General features: G+C 50.5%; 7 protein-coding genes across 7 annotated transcripts; 2 read left to right on the forward strand and 5 right to left on the reverse strand.

Moving 5' to 3' along the window:
• Positions 1-27: 27 nt before the first annotated feature.
• Positions 28-2,146, reverse strand: N7477_003323 (fungal specific transcription factor domain-containing protein; the record flags this gene model as incomplete). Its single annotated transcript, XM_056964986.1, has 3 exons — positions 28-746; positions 803-2,000; positions 2,057-2,146. The coding sequence occupies 3 exons, from the start codon at positions 2,144-2,146 to the stop codon at positions 28-30; spliced, it is 2,007 nt and encodes a 668-aa protein (XP_056824939.1).
• A 537-nt stretch (positions 2,147-2,683) lies between these two features.
• On the reverse strand, positions 2,684-3,342 carry N7477_003324 (uncharacterized protein; the record flags this gene model as incomplete). Its single annotated transcript, XM_056964987.1, has 3 exons — positions 2,684-2,844; positions 2,910-3,014; positions 3,066-3,342. The coding sequence occupies 3 exons, from the start codon at positions 3,340-3,342 to the stop codon at positions 2,684-2,686; spliced, it is 543 nt and encodes a 180-aa protein (XP_056824940.1).
• Positions 3,343-3,797: 455 nt separating this feature from the next.
• On the reverse strand, positions 3,798-5,169 carry N7477_003325 (putative extracellular exo-polygalacturonase; the record flags this gene model as incomplete). The annotated part of the gene is made up of 4 exons (XM_056964988.1): positions 3,798-3,957; positions 4,029-4,434; positions 4,487-4,853; positions 4,906-5,169. The coding sequence occupies 4 exons, from the start codon at positions 5,167-5,169 to the stop codon at positions 3,798-3,800; spliced, it is 1,197 nt and encodes a 398-aa protein (XP_056824941.1).
• A 475-nt stretch (positions 5,170-5,644) lies between these two features.
• On the forward strand, positions 5,645-7,791 carry N7477_003326 (putative alpha-L-rhamnosidase B; the record flags this gene model as incomplete). Its single annotated transcript, XM_056964989.1, has 3 exons — positions 5,645-6,532; positions 6,587-6,858; positions 6,906-7,791. 3 exons carry the CDS (start codon positions 5,645-5,647, stop codon positions 7,789-7,791), a joined length of 2,046 nt encoding a protein of 681 aa, XP_056824942.1.
• Positions 7,792-8,451: 660 nt separating this feature from the next.
• On the forward strand, positions 8,452-9,714 carry N7477_003327 (chalcone isomerase domain-containing protein; the record flags this gene model as incomplete). The annotated part of the gene is made up of 1 exon (XM_056964990.1): positions 8,452-9,714. One exon carries the CDS (start codon positions 8,452-8,454, stop codon positions 9,712-9,714), a length of 1,263 nt encoding a protein of 420 aa, XP_056824943.1.
• Positions 9,715-10,012: 298 nt separating this feature from the next.
• On the reverse strand, positions 10,013-10,492 carry N7477_003328 (glutaredoxin; the record flags this gene model as incomplete). The annotated part of the gene is made up of 2 exons (XM_056964991.1): positions 10,013-10,170; positions 10,342-10,492. The coding sequence occupies 2 exons, from the start codon at positions 10,490-10,492 to the stop codon at positions 10,013-10,015; spliced, it is 309 nt and encodes a 102-aa protein (XP_056824944.1).
• A 983-nt stretch (positions 10,493-11,475) lies between these two features.
• On the reverse strand, positions 11,476-13,125 carry N7477_003329 (uncharacterized protein; the record flags this gene model as incomplete). Its single annotated transcript, XM_056964992.1, has 2 exons — positions 11,476-12,918; positions 13,027-13,125. 2 exons carry the CDS (start codon positions 13,123-13,125, stop codon positions 11,476-11,478), a joined length of 1,542 nt encoding a protein of 513 aa, XP_056824945.1.
• Positions 13,126-14,137: the final 1,012 nt, after the last annotated feature.

Below are 14,137 nucleotides of genomic sequence, written 5' to 3' on the forward strand. Positions count from 1 at the left end.
ATTAGAGTAACAATGTTTGTATCCAATTCAGGAGTCGAGCATCTCAAAATCCAAGAATGATTGATCGCCGACTGACCTGAGAACGTTGATATCGGGAAAATCATTGAAGAAAGCATCAAAATCCTCGATGTTGCTGCCCATCATGTCGATGCTGTCAAAAGGATCGTACATATTGGTCGAAAGATCTGATTCAAGTTGGCGGCGATCGTCTGAGTAGACATCTATGCATGTCCCTCCGCGCTCTTTCAAAGCTCGCGGAGGACCGATGCTGGAGTGCGACCGATGATGCACATTTGAGGTAGTTTGAGAAGAGGTCGAACGTGTTGACATGTCCCGAGGGTTCAACTGTGTTTGATCAACAGATCGCCCCAATTTACTTGCATGCTGGGTGTCATTCAATACACGATTTCCCAAGCGGGTTATTATAGAAGCTGACCACCACGTTGAGCCTAATGATTTGAGACATTGATGAAACAAGTGAAGGTGCTCTTTCGCTATTTGCCGCGCACTAGGTAAGTTTTCTTCTTTCATCTGTCCATATGTGATCGAAAAGGTAAGCGATAAGACATAGGCTACCATAGGCACAGGAAGGCAGTCGTGCATATTTCGATTGCGGAGGAGTGATGCAATAGTGAAGATTGAATGGCTTTGACGGATGGTGGCCATCCTCGGTCGTGAGCGACCTTGCAATCTTTTCGAGTATGTTGAAAGAATTATAACTCCGTGGTTCAGAATTTCTAGGGTTTCTTAGTCAACGTCAGTGAAAACTTTCATCTTCAGTTCGGGATGGATTTCCTAATACCGAGAAAATCTTGGGGAGTGTCCCACGCGTTGGAGCTATCAACCAATTCCTCGAAGCTTGGTATATCAAGCTCCTGTTCTTCAGGCCCATCCATAATTGGTCGATAGAATCGAATAACCACGTTGAGCCTGTCAGCAAGACGAAGCCATGAGCGAAATGGTGGATCAAATAGAGGAAGAACGTCATCCACTCTCTGCCCTATGTCTGGATCGTGAATCATCACCGGTCTTCCATTCATTGCAGCATTCCATCTGTCTAGGCTCCACAGACACCAAAATAGAGCTTTTAGTGAAAGTGAAGACTGCTGGTCGTCAGGCCTTAATAAGTGCAGGCCTATTGTCTGAGCATGGTGGATGGCTTGCATCAGGTGCAAAGAGCAATCTTCAAATCCAGTAGGTCTCCATTCATGGAGGGATAACAAGGTTAGAATCTGTATGGCCGTCACCTTTTTTCTTTCAACCTTTCTCGTCATGCTCTGTGTAATATCTTGATAAAGAATGTTGCTGAATTTTTCGACTGTGAGAACGGCTAGATCTTGACCGAGACGTAGTAGAGATGCTGCACTTCGGTCCTTTGATGCAACAAGACAGATCGACTGAATGAGGCGGGGAGACAGTGCATCTGTTTCGAATTGAGCGCGTATAGCTTTCTCATCTAGAAATGGCAAAATGGGATGTATACGACGAAAGTAAATGTCCATCAATGCCTCTTGATCATCTTTTGGTGGCACTAGACCGACATTCCTCAACCCTGGTGACTGACTCTGTGTCGGCTCATAAGAGTCCCCGGGCTCTCCTCGCCGTGAATTGAGGTCCTCATACCGAAACCATCCTCCGACGTCTCTTCTGCGAGATCGGCCTCTTTCCAATCTTGACCCTTCCTCTCCCAGAAGATTCACAACAGGATTCGAGTCGCACGCGAACTGACGCGAACTTGAATCTTCTATGCCTTCGTCTTCAGTTGCTGCGGAGTCAGGTACATCAGGACTTCCTGTGTGATTGGAAATTTGCTCATCAGCTTCTTCAATTAAAGGAGTGTGCTGTGGTTCGTCCCGCGGTACTGTAGCTGTGCCTGTTGTTGCCAGATGGTGGCCTACACCGTCTCGGGTGACACCCGGGTCATCCACAGTGTCAGACACATTCAGAAGTTGGTTCTGTATGGGTGCTTGCAATTTGGAGTCGTTGTGGAAACATCGTTTCTAAGCTTGTCAGCCCCGCCTTAGGCCATAATTCACGCCGGTTGGGAAGACGGTACCTTTCTTCGGCGACAGCAGGCGCACGCGCCCCGTGACTGTCTCCGCTTGAGATTCCTCCCATCACGACTAACCAAGAAAGTCAACTCCATCAGTCAGTACCTAGGTAAGTATGGGGTTCAATAAAAGGCAGTACCAAAGCGTTAAGAAAGGAAGGTGGCGTCGCCAAGCGGTGGATATCCTAAAGCGGAAACTCCGCGCACCTGCCATCTGCCGGCTCGAATGGGGAAAGTCCGGCTGCACTAGAGTAGTATGTAATGAATAAAGCACCGTCCTCAGTCCTGTTTAAATTGAAGACAACAAGTTCCTTCTCAATGTTCACAAATCAGTTTTCACTATATTGGAAGTCGAGGTCTTTAGGACCATCATGAAGGAGTGGGTGTCAGTGTTAGCCCGCCGATTACTCCACTATGGCAGGGTATCATGGTGAACCTGAGATCAGATGTGCTCGCCTAGACCATAACTGTGCCTACGAGTGCTTCCTCTTGGGGGGGTAGCAGTATTAATGGAAGCTCTTGAGAGCATGATGCTATAGACTACAGACTCCTCCACTTTATGTTTGATACATATTTGTATTTCGTACTGCTGGCCGCTTCTGTGCCCAATCGAGGAATTGATTTGCAAATATTTTAGAACATCATGTCCTCCATTTTGTCGCCCTTATCCAGAGCATCCGCTTCTTTCCGCAGCACGTCGGCGCGGAATCTCCTGAAAGCGGTCTCGATTCTCTTCCGGCTCTCAGGATCAGATGTAATGCTGCTACCTGCGCTAGCTGAGCCAGCAAGAAATCCTTTTCCAGGGAACAGACCAGTCAGTATCGTTCTTATTCTCAGGACAACCAATGGGACAACTTACCGAGCTCTCCACCTAAGAACAGACCACCCGCCGAGGCGAAGAAATACGTCGCAAAGTCACCAAGGGTCGTGGGCTTGAGCAGTGGCGTCAGGTCCGGAATAGCTTCTAATCAACATATTAGACCCAATCATTGCTATATTGAATGGCACAACTTACCAGTACGGCCATCAGCGAAGACAACCTTGGTTGGCCTTTCTTGCGCACGGACGGCAGCGAAGAATGCCTTGCGAGTGCTGCGCAGTCGAATAGCGGCATACAACCCCAGCGAGATACCGACTGCAGATCCAACCGTTGTCCACAGGGAGACTTTCCTGGCAGCCGCCTTCAGCTTATCGCGATCGTCGGCTTGGAGATCATGCTGCATATGCTCATCGGCAAGCTTAGCGAGCTCGTCGGAGCGACGGCGACGAAGAACAGCGAATGACTCGGACATCATGCACAATTGGGAAGAAATAAAATAGGGAAAGAGACTCATCGGACCGAGCGCTATTGAGTTGGGGAAGCTTGGACGGAGCTGGCGGCAATGACGTCATGTGGATTCCACTTTGTCCTTCAGTGATTTAGTGTCACACTGCACTCACCACTGGAACATTGATCCACTTGACAATTACAGATTCAAATCTAAATGATAACCAGGATTGATTCTATGCTCCATGACATGATGCCTCATTCCTGAGACGTGCCATGTGATTACGAAGAATTGAGTTCCTGTCGCTGACGTCAGATTCAACGACGAACTACATCTGAGACGCTTGCACGCTGAAGGCATTGAGGGAGTTCTCTGGTTGACGTTAGGATGGGGTTTTCGCTTTAAAAATGAACACAGGGAATCTCTGAGACCTAGAGATCACTGACTACTTGAGTCTCGCTCCTATCGCTTGTGCGAGACTAGCATCCATCGAGACCATGCACACCACCATCCGCCGTATACTTGCAGGACCCTGTTCCCACCGTCGTGGAGTTCTCCGGATACAGGACCACATTTTCGAAGTCAATATTGTAGCACGGATGCACTTCCGAGCAAGAGACAGAGGCAACCATGCTCTTGCTAGTATCAATCGTACCCGTAAAATTGACAAAGGCAATATTGGAAATGCTCATGAGGCTCGTCCCGCGTACGAGCCATTGTCACCGCTACCCTGCGAAATTCCAGGTCCAGCACTTGCACCCTCGATGTGGAAGTTCGAGAATAGCACATTTCGTACGCTTCCCCACCCACCACCATTTGGTAGGCCAGCACTCTCATAAGAGGATTGGGGAACCTGGGCCCCGATCCATGTCTTGATATAGGCACTGTTGTGCATATCTTCATTATATCGGATAATCTTTACCTCATCAATACGAATATTAGCCACGCTAGAGTCTTCCAGATACTGGCCCAGGCTGCCAATGGCGATACCATTTCCGCCGCGACACGTCACGTTGCGGATATCGACGTTATAAGAGCGAGGCTTGATTGCAATGCAATCGTCACCACCCTGGTAGACGAAGTTGGTAAGCTGGACATTTTCCACATCCATAGTATCTATGACAACTTGTTAGCTGGTGTCTTGCGACAGTACCGCAACAAAACTCACCAAATCCATCGGTATTCTGGACCCAGTTATCGCCGTAAGGTGCATCCACAGCTGTTGCGTTGGCGTATATATTATTGAATCGCAAATTTGTTCCATTCATAATATTCAAGCTCCATAGCGGCGGGTCCTTGATATAGAAGTTGTCCACGTTGACCTCTGAGACGTTCCAGAAAACGAAGGGCATCGGACGTCCTGGTTGGGTCTCGCCTTCTTCTGCGGTATACCATACATTTCCATTGCCGTCAATCCCACCAGTGCCATATCCATCGATCGTAATGTTGTGGCCAGTGATGATAAAGCCTGCGTGGTGGTTCTGGAAGGCAATTGGGTATGAATTGTTGCGCCAGTAATCCAAGTCATCAGAGAACTTTAAAGAAATTAGAATTTCATGTTCAAAAGAAGGACTTGCAGTGACTTACAATCCATTTACCATGCCATTCTATTACGACGTCGCTGATGACGGGGTTGAGGCGGGTCGCAATCCAGTAGGACTGGTCTTCGGGAAACACGATTGTGCCTCCATGACCACATTCATGAAATGCTTTTAGTATATTTGGAACGTCGTCTTTTTGGTGGCCATTAGCCTTGACTGTGCAAACATTCGGCCCCGTTTTGAGGACCGCCGCATTTGCACTTGACAGGAGTCCTGCACAGAGCGCTAGAGTGACCCTCAATAATTGCATGGTGGCTCAGTATAGAAGTCCGCTTGTTCTTTCTTCAATGCGGAGCCAATGCTTTATACTAGCAATTGCACTAGCATCGCTCTTCTCCACATCAACTCGGGGATCTTTGCGCCGACGATGGCTGCGGAGAACAGCAATTGCGGGGAAACCCACCGGAGCATTTGAACATTCCACAGCAATCCAGCCACCAAAGCCACTGGAGAGGCTTGTTGTGACGATCTTTGCCCCGTTCCTGGCTTATGTCAATATCGCCTGGACGGGGATTCTCCACCAATAAGTGACATGCTCGCCACGATGTACCCCGGATCACAATTGACCTGAACTCATAGCTCGTGCTAGTTGATGCCGAAAGCTACTTCCTCCTTGATCTTTTTGTTCTTGTCAATTCCCCTCATTTATCTGGAGACTATATGTATCCCGTTGTTGTGGGCCGCTATTGTGGTATGCAATAACACTTACTTTGGCTTTCTGTGACATGAAGATGGTACGCGCGTACTGGCCCGCTCTGTTGGTGAGTTTATGTTCACTCCTCACTTTGAGTGATGCTCAAAGTTGTTGGCGCAACACTTCATGTTCTGGCCCTACCGAGAGTGCTTTCAGCGGGGATTGGGAGAAGAACATCTATGCCCCGACGTCGCGAACAGTCCGACCTTCAACTCTATCAAATTTGAAAATGAATGCCAGCACCACTTCCTTACATCCAACTAGAGCAACATTACATGGTAATGGCTCTTTGGTAGTGTTCGATTTCGGTAAAGAAGTCGGAGGCATCGTTCACCTCGAGTATAGTTCCAGCGGTAGTGGGGCACTAGGACTCGCATTCAGTGAAGCTAAAGATTGGATCGGGGAGTGGTCGGACTCCTCGAACAGCTTGTACCATGATGGTGCCCTGTATGCAAATTTCAGTTCACCGGGGAGGCACTCCTACGACATGCCGGATCAGTATCTGCGTGGAGGATTTCGCTACTTGACCGTCTTTTTGATCACCGATAGCTCTGTGGATGTGGAGCTGAGTGACTTGAATGTTGAGCTGGATTTCCAACCGACTTGGTCCAATCTCCGCGCCTATCAGGGTTACTTCCATTGCAGTGATGAGCTGTTGAATCGTATCTGGTACAGTGGCGCCTACACGCTGCAGAGCAATCAAGTGCCGGTTGATACTGGACGAATCACCAGTGGGCTCAAGTCCGGATGGTTGAACAATGGAACTCTTGGGCCAGGCGATACGATCATAGTCGATGGCGCGAAGAGAGACCGTGCAGTCTGGCCTGGCGATATGGGCATTGCCGTCCCATCAACATTTGTGAGCCTAGGAGATCTTAACAGCGTGAAGTATGCTCTTCAAATCATGTATAACACACAGGTTTGTCGGGTTCCTTCATCGAACTTTGTGCCTTCATACTGATCATTCAAACAGGATAAATCAACGGGTGCTTTTGCGGAGTCTGGACCACCCCTCAGCCAAACTGGCTCTGATACCTACCATATGTGGTCCATGATTGGCACTTACAATTACGTACTTTATACTAACAACACCGACTTCCTTGAGGAGAACTGGGACGGCTATCTTCATGCCATGGACTATATCTATGGCAAGGTGACTTACCCCAGTGGTCTCCTCAACGTGACGGGTATCCGTGATTGGGCCCGCTGGCAGCAAGGATACAACAATACCGAGGCCCAGATGATGTAGGTGACGCCACTTGTCTGAGGTTTCAGCATTTAACCGCCTCTAGACTATACCATACTCTGCGAACAGGTGCAACGCTTGCCTCGTGGGTCCAGGACTCTACAAATCTCTCGGACACCTGGAATTCAAGAGCAGAAAAGCTCAAAACCGCCATCAACACCTACTGCTGGGACGAAACCTATGGTGCCTTCAAAGACAACGCAACTGAAACAGTGCTCCACCCACAAGATGCAAACAGCATGGCGATCCTCTTTAATGTTGTCGACTCAAAACGCGCAGCTAGCATCTCCGATAAACTCACCAAAAACTGGACACCGATCGGAGCCGTGGCACCTGAACTTCCTGACAATATCGCCTCGTTTATCTCATCGTTCGAGATTCAGAGCCATTTTGTCGTCCAGAGACCTAATCGGGCACTGGATCTGATCCGTCGCAGCTGGGGTTGGTATATCAACAACCCCAATGGTACAGAAAGTACCGTCATTGAAGGGTACCTGGCAAACGGAACCTTTGGATACCGCAGCAGTCGAGGGTATGGCTATGATGCTTCTTACGTTTCCCATTCGCACGGATGGTCATCTGGTCCGACTTCTGCATTGACCGAGTATATTGTCGGTCTCTCCGTCAGTTCCCCGCTCGGTATGACCTGGTCTATCTCGCCACAGTTTGCGGATCTGGAGTTTGCTGAAGCAGGCTTTGTGACCGATCTTGGGAAGTTCCAGGCTTCTTGGACAAGAGAATCGAATCACTACACCTTGAACTTTACTGTGCCCGGTGGTACTGTGGGGAATCTTAGTCTACCATTTATTACGGCGTCGAGGAAACCCTCAATCACTATCAATGGGGACCAGGTGACAAAGCACGTCATCTATGCGGATGATACAGCGATATTTGGTGTGGATGGAGGATCTTATAAAGTAGTAGTTCGATAATTTGTAGCATTTGAGTATTCAACTATCGTCTTTTCTGCCACATTCCTAAAATTGATGAATTGTGAAACAGAGCTCTTGCCCAGCCAGATTTATATGCGAAAATTTATAATGGTATCTGAGATACAGCTCACAATGAAGCTCGTATCTTCCAAAAAGTGCTTTGAAAAGGCGCAGAGCCTCAAGTGAGCTCAATCATTTCTTGAAACTGAGGTCGAAGTAGACCGTCCCTATACTCTCATCTACCCCTAAAGCTCAAACCGACATTAAAGTCTTCATGAAATGACAATCTAGCAAATATGCTAACATCAATCTAAAGTAGCTAAAGGAATGCTTCAAAAGAGGAGTATTTCCTCCAGTTCCCCGGCTTTGTATTTTGTGAGTTTGAATTGAAGAGCTCTAACGTGATTCCCACTAGCAGAGATCCCGGCTAAACAATCTCTTCTTGATCAGGTGGAACTTCTACTAAAAGGTCTTATTTGTACCAATTCGACAACAAGAAGATGCCGGAACAAGACTCTTTCTGTTTGCAGAGGCCAAAAAGGAATTAGAACAATATCGCTATCTAGATCAGCCCACATCACGTGTATCCCCACATCCACCTCCAACTCCGACACCAGCCGCTCACCGTCCCCCCATTGCAAAGTACACCAAGAACAAAACATGGCGTCAACCCTCCGATCAAATCCCTGGCGGGCCTGCCAGGGCATCGCCCGCCAGCGTATCCGCAACCCTCAGCCTTCCCGCTACCTCTCCACAAGCAACATCCTCCGATCCACCGGTCAAGCCGGCAACAACCCTCTCCGCTCGCGTACAAAAAGTGCTCAAGATGGCGCAAGACGATCGATCGCTCTTTCAGCGGCAGGAATGGTCCTCTGTGCAGGTAGCATGTACGGCGTGATCAAGATGGACGTGTTCGGGATGGAAGCAGTCGCGGCCGGACAGGACAAGCAGAACCAAGTCAAGGCCACGACGAACGGCGCATTGAAAATGGACGGACCTCCTGGGTTCCCGGCTGACGGTGGTCCTTCGGTGATTCCACTAACAGGCCAAGACCTTGTCAACATCGAGCAAGTCGCAACAGGAAACAGTACCGTCCCTTATTTCCCGACGACAATCCGCCTGCCCTCAAACTCCGAAAGAGAAAACAAGCAACCCGGCGATGCACTATCGACTGACGACGGTGACGATTACCAGCTTCTGGGCCTGGGTATTCGCACCGTCTCATTCCTGGGAATCCAAGTCTACGTCGTCGGCATGTACGTCGCCAAGTCCGACATCACAGAGCTGCAACAGCGCCTGGTGCGCACAGCCATTCATCCTCCTTCTGACGATGACGCCGCTGTCTCTGGAACTGGTGCCGACGCCGCAACGTCCCTCGTTACACCTGAGCGCGCCCAACTGAAGGATCTCCTCCTGGACGCCGAGCGCGGCGAGGCGGCCTGGAACGCCGTGTTGAAGGAAGATGGCATTCGCACGGCGTTCCGTATTGTCCCAACCCGCAACACAGACTTTGGACACCTGCGCGACGCCTGGGTCCGCGGAATTACTGCCCGCGCACAGACGAAAAAGCCGCTTCCCGGATCTACGACTCCCGGTGAGTTCCAGGATGTGGAGTTCGGGACATCTGTGAATACTTTCAAGGCTATTTTCGGTGGTGGGCAGCAGAAGAACGTACCCAAGGGACAGACTCTTGTTCTGCTGCGTAATGCGCACGGCGCTTTGGATGCGCTCTTCCAGGCTGATCCTAAGGAGTCACCGAAGTGGATGGGCCGTGTTGCGGACGAGCGGGTGAGTCGACTTGTTTGGTTGAATTATCTTGCTGGAAAGACTGTTTCTAGTGACGGGGCGCGGAGGAGCATTGTTGATGGGTTGATGGCTGTTGTTGAACGGCCTGTTGGAACTATTGTGCAGAGGGTCGTTTAGAAGTTGTGCGATCTGTACTACTATGGTTGTGCCTTTCTGTTCGTGTCTTTATTACTGTCCCGCTTGTACTCTCTACGCGGCCCTGCATTATACTTCAACCCGGGTATTGCCGGGGGAGATAGCATATACCTTCAACTCGACTCACTACAAGTTCGAACCTTTCGGATCTGTTCCATCCGTCATCTTCTTTATAGACAATAGGACCATGGAAAAGCATGTGCAGATGCAAAGCTGTGCAATTATAAAGACTCGAGTATCGTGACCCGAGCCTTAATCTATCTCTATACGGCAATGATCTCTAAACGGCACCAGCAGCCTTGAGCAGAGCGGGAAGCTCACCCTTCTTGGCCTGAAGGTCAGAGTTTCCACCGATGTGCTTCTGGTTGATGAAGATGTTGGGCACACTGCGCTGTTGGGTGATTTCCTCGAGGGCGTCCTGGATAGCAGAGCCGTCATCTGCAATAGACAATATCAGTACACAGTGAGATATGAACAGCAGCGCAATCGAACGTAGTGCAGAAGAGGGGCCAAAGGAAGAGGCCTGGGTATCAGATACAACCCCAACCAGTCTCCGCGCTCAAAGACAAGAAAGCCCGCGCAAGCCACGAGTATTAAGTGTACACTTACCAATCTGATCAAGCTCAAGAGTGGTGAAATTGGCGCCGTTCTCCTTCAATAGCTTCTTGGTGGCAGTGCAGTAGGGGCAGTAGCTCTTGGAGAAGACGACAACGCCGTTCTCGTTGATGAGGGTCTGAGCCTTGGTCTTAGCGGCGGACATGATGGCGGGAGAAGGAGCGGCGAAGGAGCCGAAAAGACGCTGGAAGATGAACGAAATGGTGGGCGAAATGAATGAAAGAAACCGGGGGGGAGTTCGCGGTCTCTTCTTTATAAATTGGAGGGGAGGTGGGATAATCGTGAGGGGGGGCGAGAGTCGGCGATTCTGTCATCGTTTGCCGCTATGATGTCAGGTGATGCTCGCTTGGTCAGCATCCAACATGTGGGGCTTGTACTCGAAATAGATCTTGAAAGAGCTATGGACCTATGTATCGAGATACTTTCGAATTGGAAACTATTGGGTTATTCAATGGACCTCGGGGTTGATTGACACGGCTACTTTGGTGATCCTGGATCACGCCATAGACAGGGGTCATATATGCAAATGGCGTGCTTCGTGGTCCTATACATCGGATTGATCTATCGGACTCGGTTCTCGATTGATGATTTCTAATTGATAGGCGTGCGCGAGCACACCAGACTGAAGTCAACTGAAATGAAAGGGAAGTAAATGACAGAATCGCTTGCAAGGAGGCTTGGGAATCTGGTAAAAGTGGCAGCAAAAATGTCCGCAAAACAGGCATAACAAAGATGAATACAACGGAGTGGAAAAGATGTAGGCACAAAATGCACTCGGGCAAACGACCCGTTGATGGAAGAGGTATATTTTCTGGCCCTCCTGCCTCTCTGGCTGGAAGTCTGGAGAAATAATGACAGGAGAAGAGAAGGAGTGGATGCATGAGGGGCGCCATGCTCCGGTGGGAAATAACCAGATTAAAAAGGATTTTCGGGTGAAGAGGACCGAACAACTTGGATCCTCGCAAAGGGAGACTCCGACTGAACACCATCCCACGGAGAATAAGACAAAATTGATAGATATTTGAGAAAAAGGAGATGAAAGGGTCTGTGCAAGTGAGAAAGGCATCTTGGGGATAGATGAGAGCATAAAGAAAAATTTGGTGGAAAAAGGCGGGGATTGAATGCTCATTACATGACAATGCAGCATCCACATCCCTTGTCCTTCTTCGGCGGCGGCTGAGCGGAGACCACCGGAGGGTTCCAGTTTGGATTGGGGGTCAGCCCTAATGGAGGTGTATCTTGCACCTTGGGCATTGTGCTGTATCCCATGCTCGTGTTCGGCCGAGTCACTGGTTCTGGTTCAGGTTCAGGTTCGGGTTTGGGTTTGGGTTTGGGTTCGGGTTCTGGAGTCTTTGGCTTCTTCTGCATCGGAGGCTCCTCAGGCTTGGTTGGAACGGGAGGCGAATCATTAGGGTAGACCGCAAGGGGTGCAAAGTCCCGGTCGTATGTGTTGGGCGTTCGTCCCTCTTTCTGCCATTGCTCTTGTTGCAACTTCTTTGCAACAGTTGGGAGCATCTGCTGGTCAGGCGGGAGACGAGGATCAGGCTTGTACATGGTCGCCAGCCACGGCGGGTCGCCCTCGGGTCGGTTGGCCGCAGTGGTAGGCCGGCTTTCGCCAGATCGAGTGCCAGGTCGCTGCAACGCATTGCCTGAGACCGCACGCGATCTAGCAGCCGATGTCTTTCTGTTTGTAGGTGGCGCAGAAGTCTTTCGTGTTGTTGATCCCGCCTTTGCCTGGATCTTCTTGGACGGCGTGTTTTGAGTGGTGCTGAAGCCACGACTGCCCGGCCGACCTCCTGGCGAAGGAGTCTGGGGATTTCCTTCCCCAGTAGGCTCGCTTGCTCTGCGACCCCTGTTGTCCTCGTCGTCGTATTCGTCTGTAGCCGCACGGCTTCGAGGTCCGCGAGAATCACGGCCAGACATGAGCGGCACTGGGCTAGCTGTCGAAATGGGTATTCGCGAAGAGCTCTTTCGGAGGCCGGGGTTGCTGTAGATGCTGGAGGCCCGTTCATCTGCGGCGATTTCCTCAGGGCGGCGAAGATCCCAATTCAGCCGTTCATCGCCATATTCTCCATCATAGGTCTTCCGCTCTTCCCGTAATTCAGGCCAAGGCTCCGAGTGCTCTGCATTGCGCGATGAGATCGAAGCAGGGGCACCGCTATGGTGAGGGTCATAGTTCCGCCCATGCCCTGCGCTTGACTTACTATCGGCCGTCATCCGCCGTTGGAACATAATGGCTGCCTGGTGAAGCTCCTCGCTCTCGATTTTTGCCAGCTTGTCACGGTGAATCCAGTTCTCGTGGTTCAATTCCTCTGGGAAATACATCCCCCACCCGTCTGGACCCTCAGCGTACTCTTTACGAGACGGGTCATCTTTGGCGGTAGTGAGTTCACTCCCTTGTCTGTTTATGCTGGGTTCGCGTCGGACTCGGCTGGCGTGGTAGGAGCCATCGTGCACGTTTCGGGAGACGGAAGAGCTTCGAGAGCCATTCGAATTGCGCTGCCGAGCGGATGTCGCCCGGACCGAGCTCGAATCTTGAGAGGTTCGCGGTTTCGAGGAATTTTGAGTGCCCTGTGTAAAGAAAATGGACGATCAGCACAAAGAGAATTCCTCCGACCTTCATCCAACCCCGAAAGTCCCTTGAATCAGAAGAGGACGGGAAAAACACGAGGAACCTACATCATTGGGGATTGGCACAGCGAACTCCCATTTCTCGTTATCCACGCCTCCGGACGAGCGCAAGGCATCAGTTGAATACGCCGTGGCCACGCCCGCCATTGCAATCGATTTTGGGGAAGTTTCTGGGGAAAACAATAAGGCCAGTCCAGCTGGTACCTGCTTCAATATGGAAAGCAAAAGAGGGGGAAGACCAGGTTTGCTTTAACGAGTGTCGTGTGTATCGATCAAGCCATCACAGGCTTTTGCCGAAGTCCCGCGTTGCGAGCCAAAAGTCGAAATGGTGAACCTCTCCCGGGGATGCAGGCTCTCTGTGGTAAGGGGGGTAGGCCGCACACGGTGGGGAAAGGACCGCAGTAAATTGTAAATAGACTGCAGGGGGGGGCTGAAGCTGCAGCAATTTCGGCGTCACCTACAGATTCAAGGAACTGTGGTAGCCGGTACGATCCACGGGTGGGTATTGAACCCGCGTGCTTGGGTTCCGTGGGAACGACCCGTGGTCAGGGTAGCGGTTCGGGATGCCTCTCAGGGTCCTTCAAACGAGGATAGGAGTGAGGCTGCTATCTCCAGTTCGCGGTAAAGAGGCACGAGGGGGAAAGCTTGGGGCAGATCGTGCGATGCGACTATGGAGGAGGGGAAGTGGGAAATCAGTGCGGGGGAAAGAGCGGGAAGAGGATCGAGATATCACGACAGGTAAGAATCAAGACCCCATGCAAGACTCTCGACGTAACACTCAAAGACCTCAGGTCCAAGTTGGAAGAGGAGGAAGAAAAGAGGAGAAGAAGAGACCGAACTGGGCCCTTCCCAACTGGGAATAGCACATCGATAGTCGTTGAACGAGTCTACTTGGTTCCATTTTTTCTATCTGACACGCGCCTTAACGTTGGAGCCCACGTCAAATCACCTAATTGACAGCTCGGGACCCTCTCAAAGCATGGGCGCGTCATTGAGACCTTGTCCTCCGGCGCATCCCCCCTTATCTCTTAAAAATGAGTCCAACATCGTGACAGGACGAGCCTGAGCTAGGACCGTGCGTCGGAGAGGTGCCCCTGAACCATGTTGATCAACGTCCAGATCACGCTAAGTGCACTCGGCAAAAACGTCCTTAGGTTCG

Source organism: Penicillium maclennaniae, assembly GCF_028827695.1.
Source record: "Penicillium maclennaniae strain IBT 15551 chromosome Unknown utg000003l:1.0-5670915.0:1.0-5674809.0, whole genome shotgun sequence".
NCBI lineage: Eukaryota > Fungi > Ascomycota > Eurotiomycetes > Eurotiales > Aspergillaceae > Penicillium > Penicillium maclennaniae.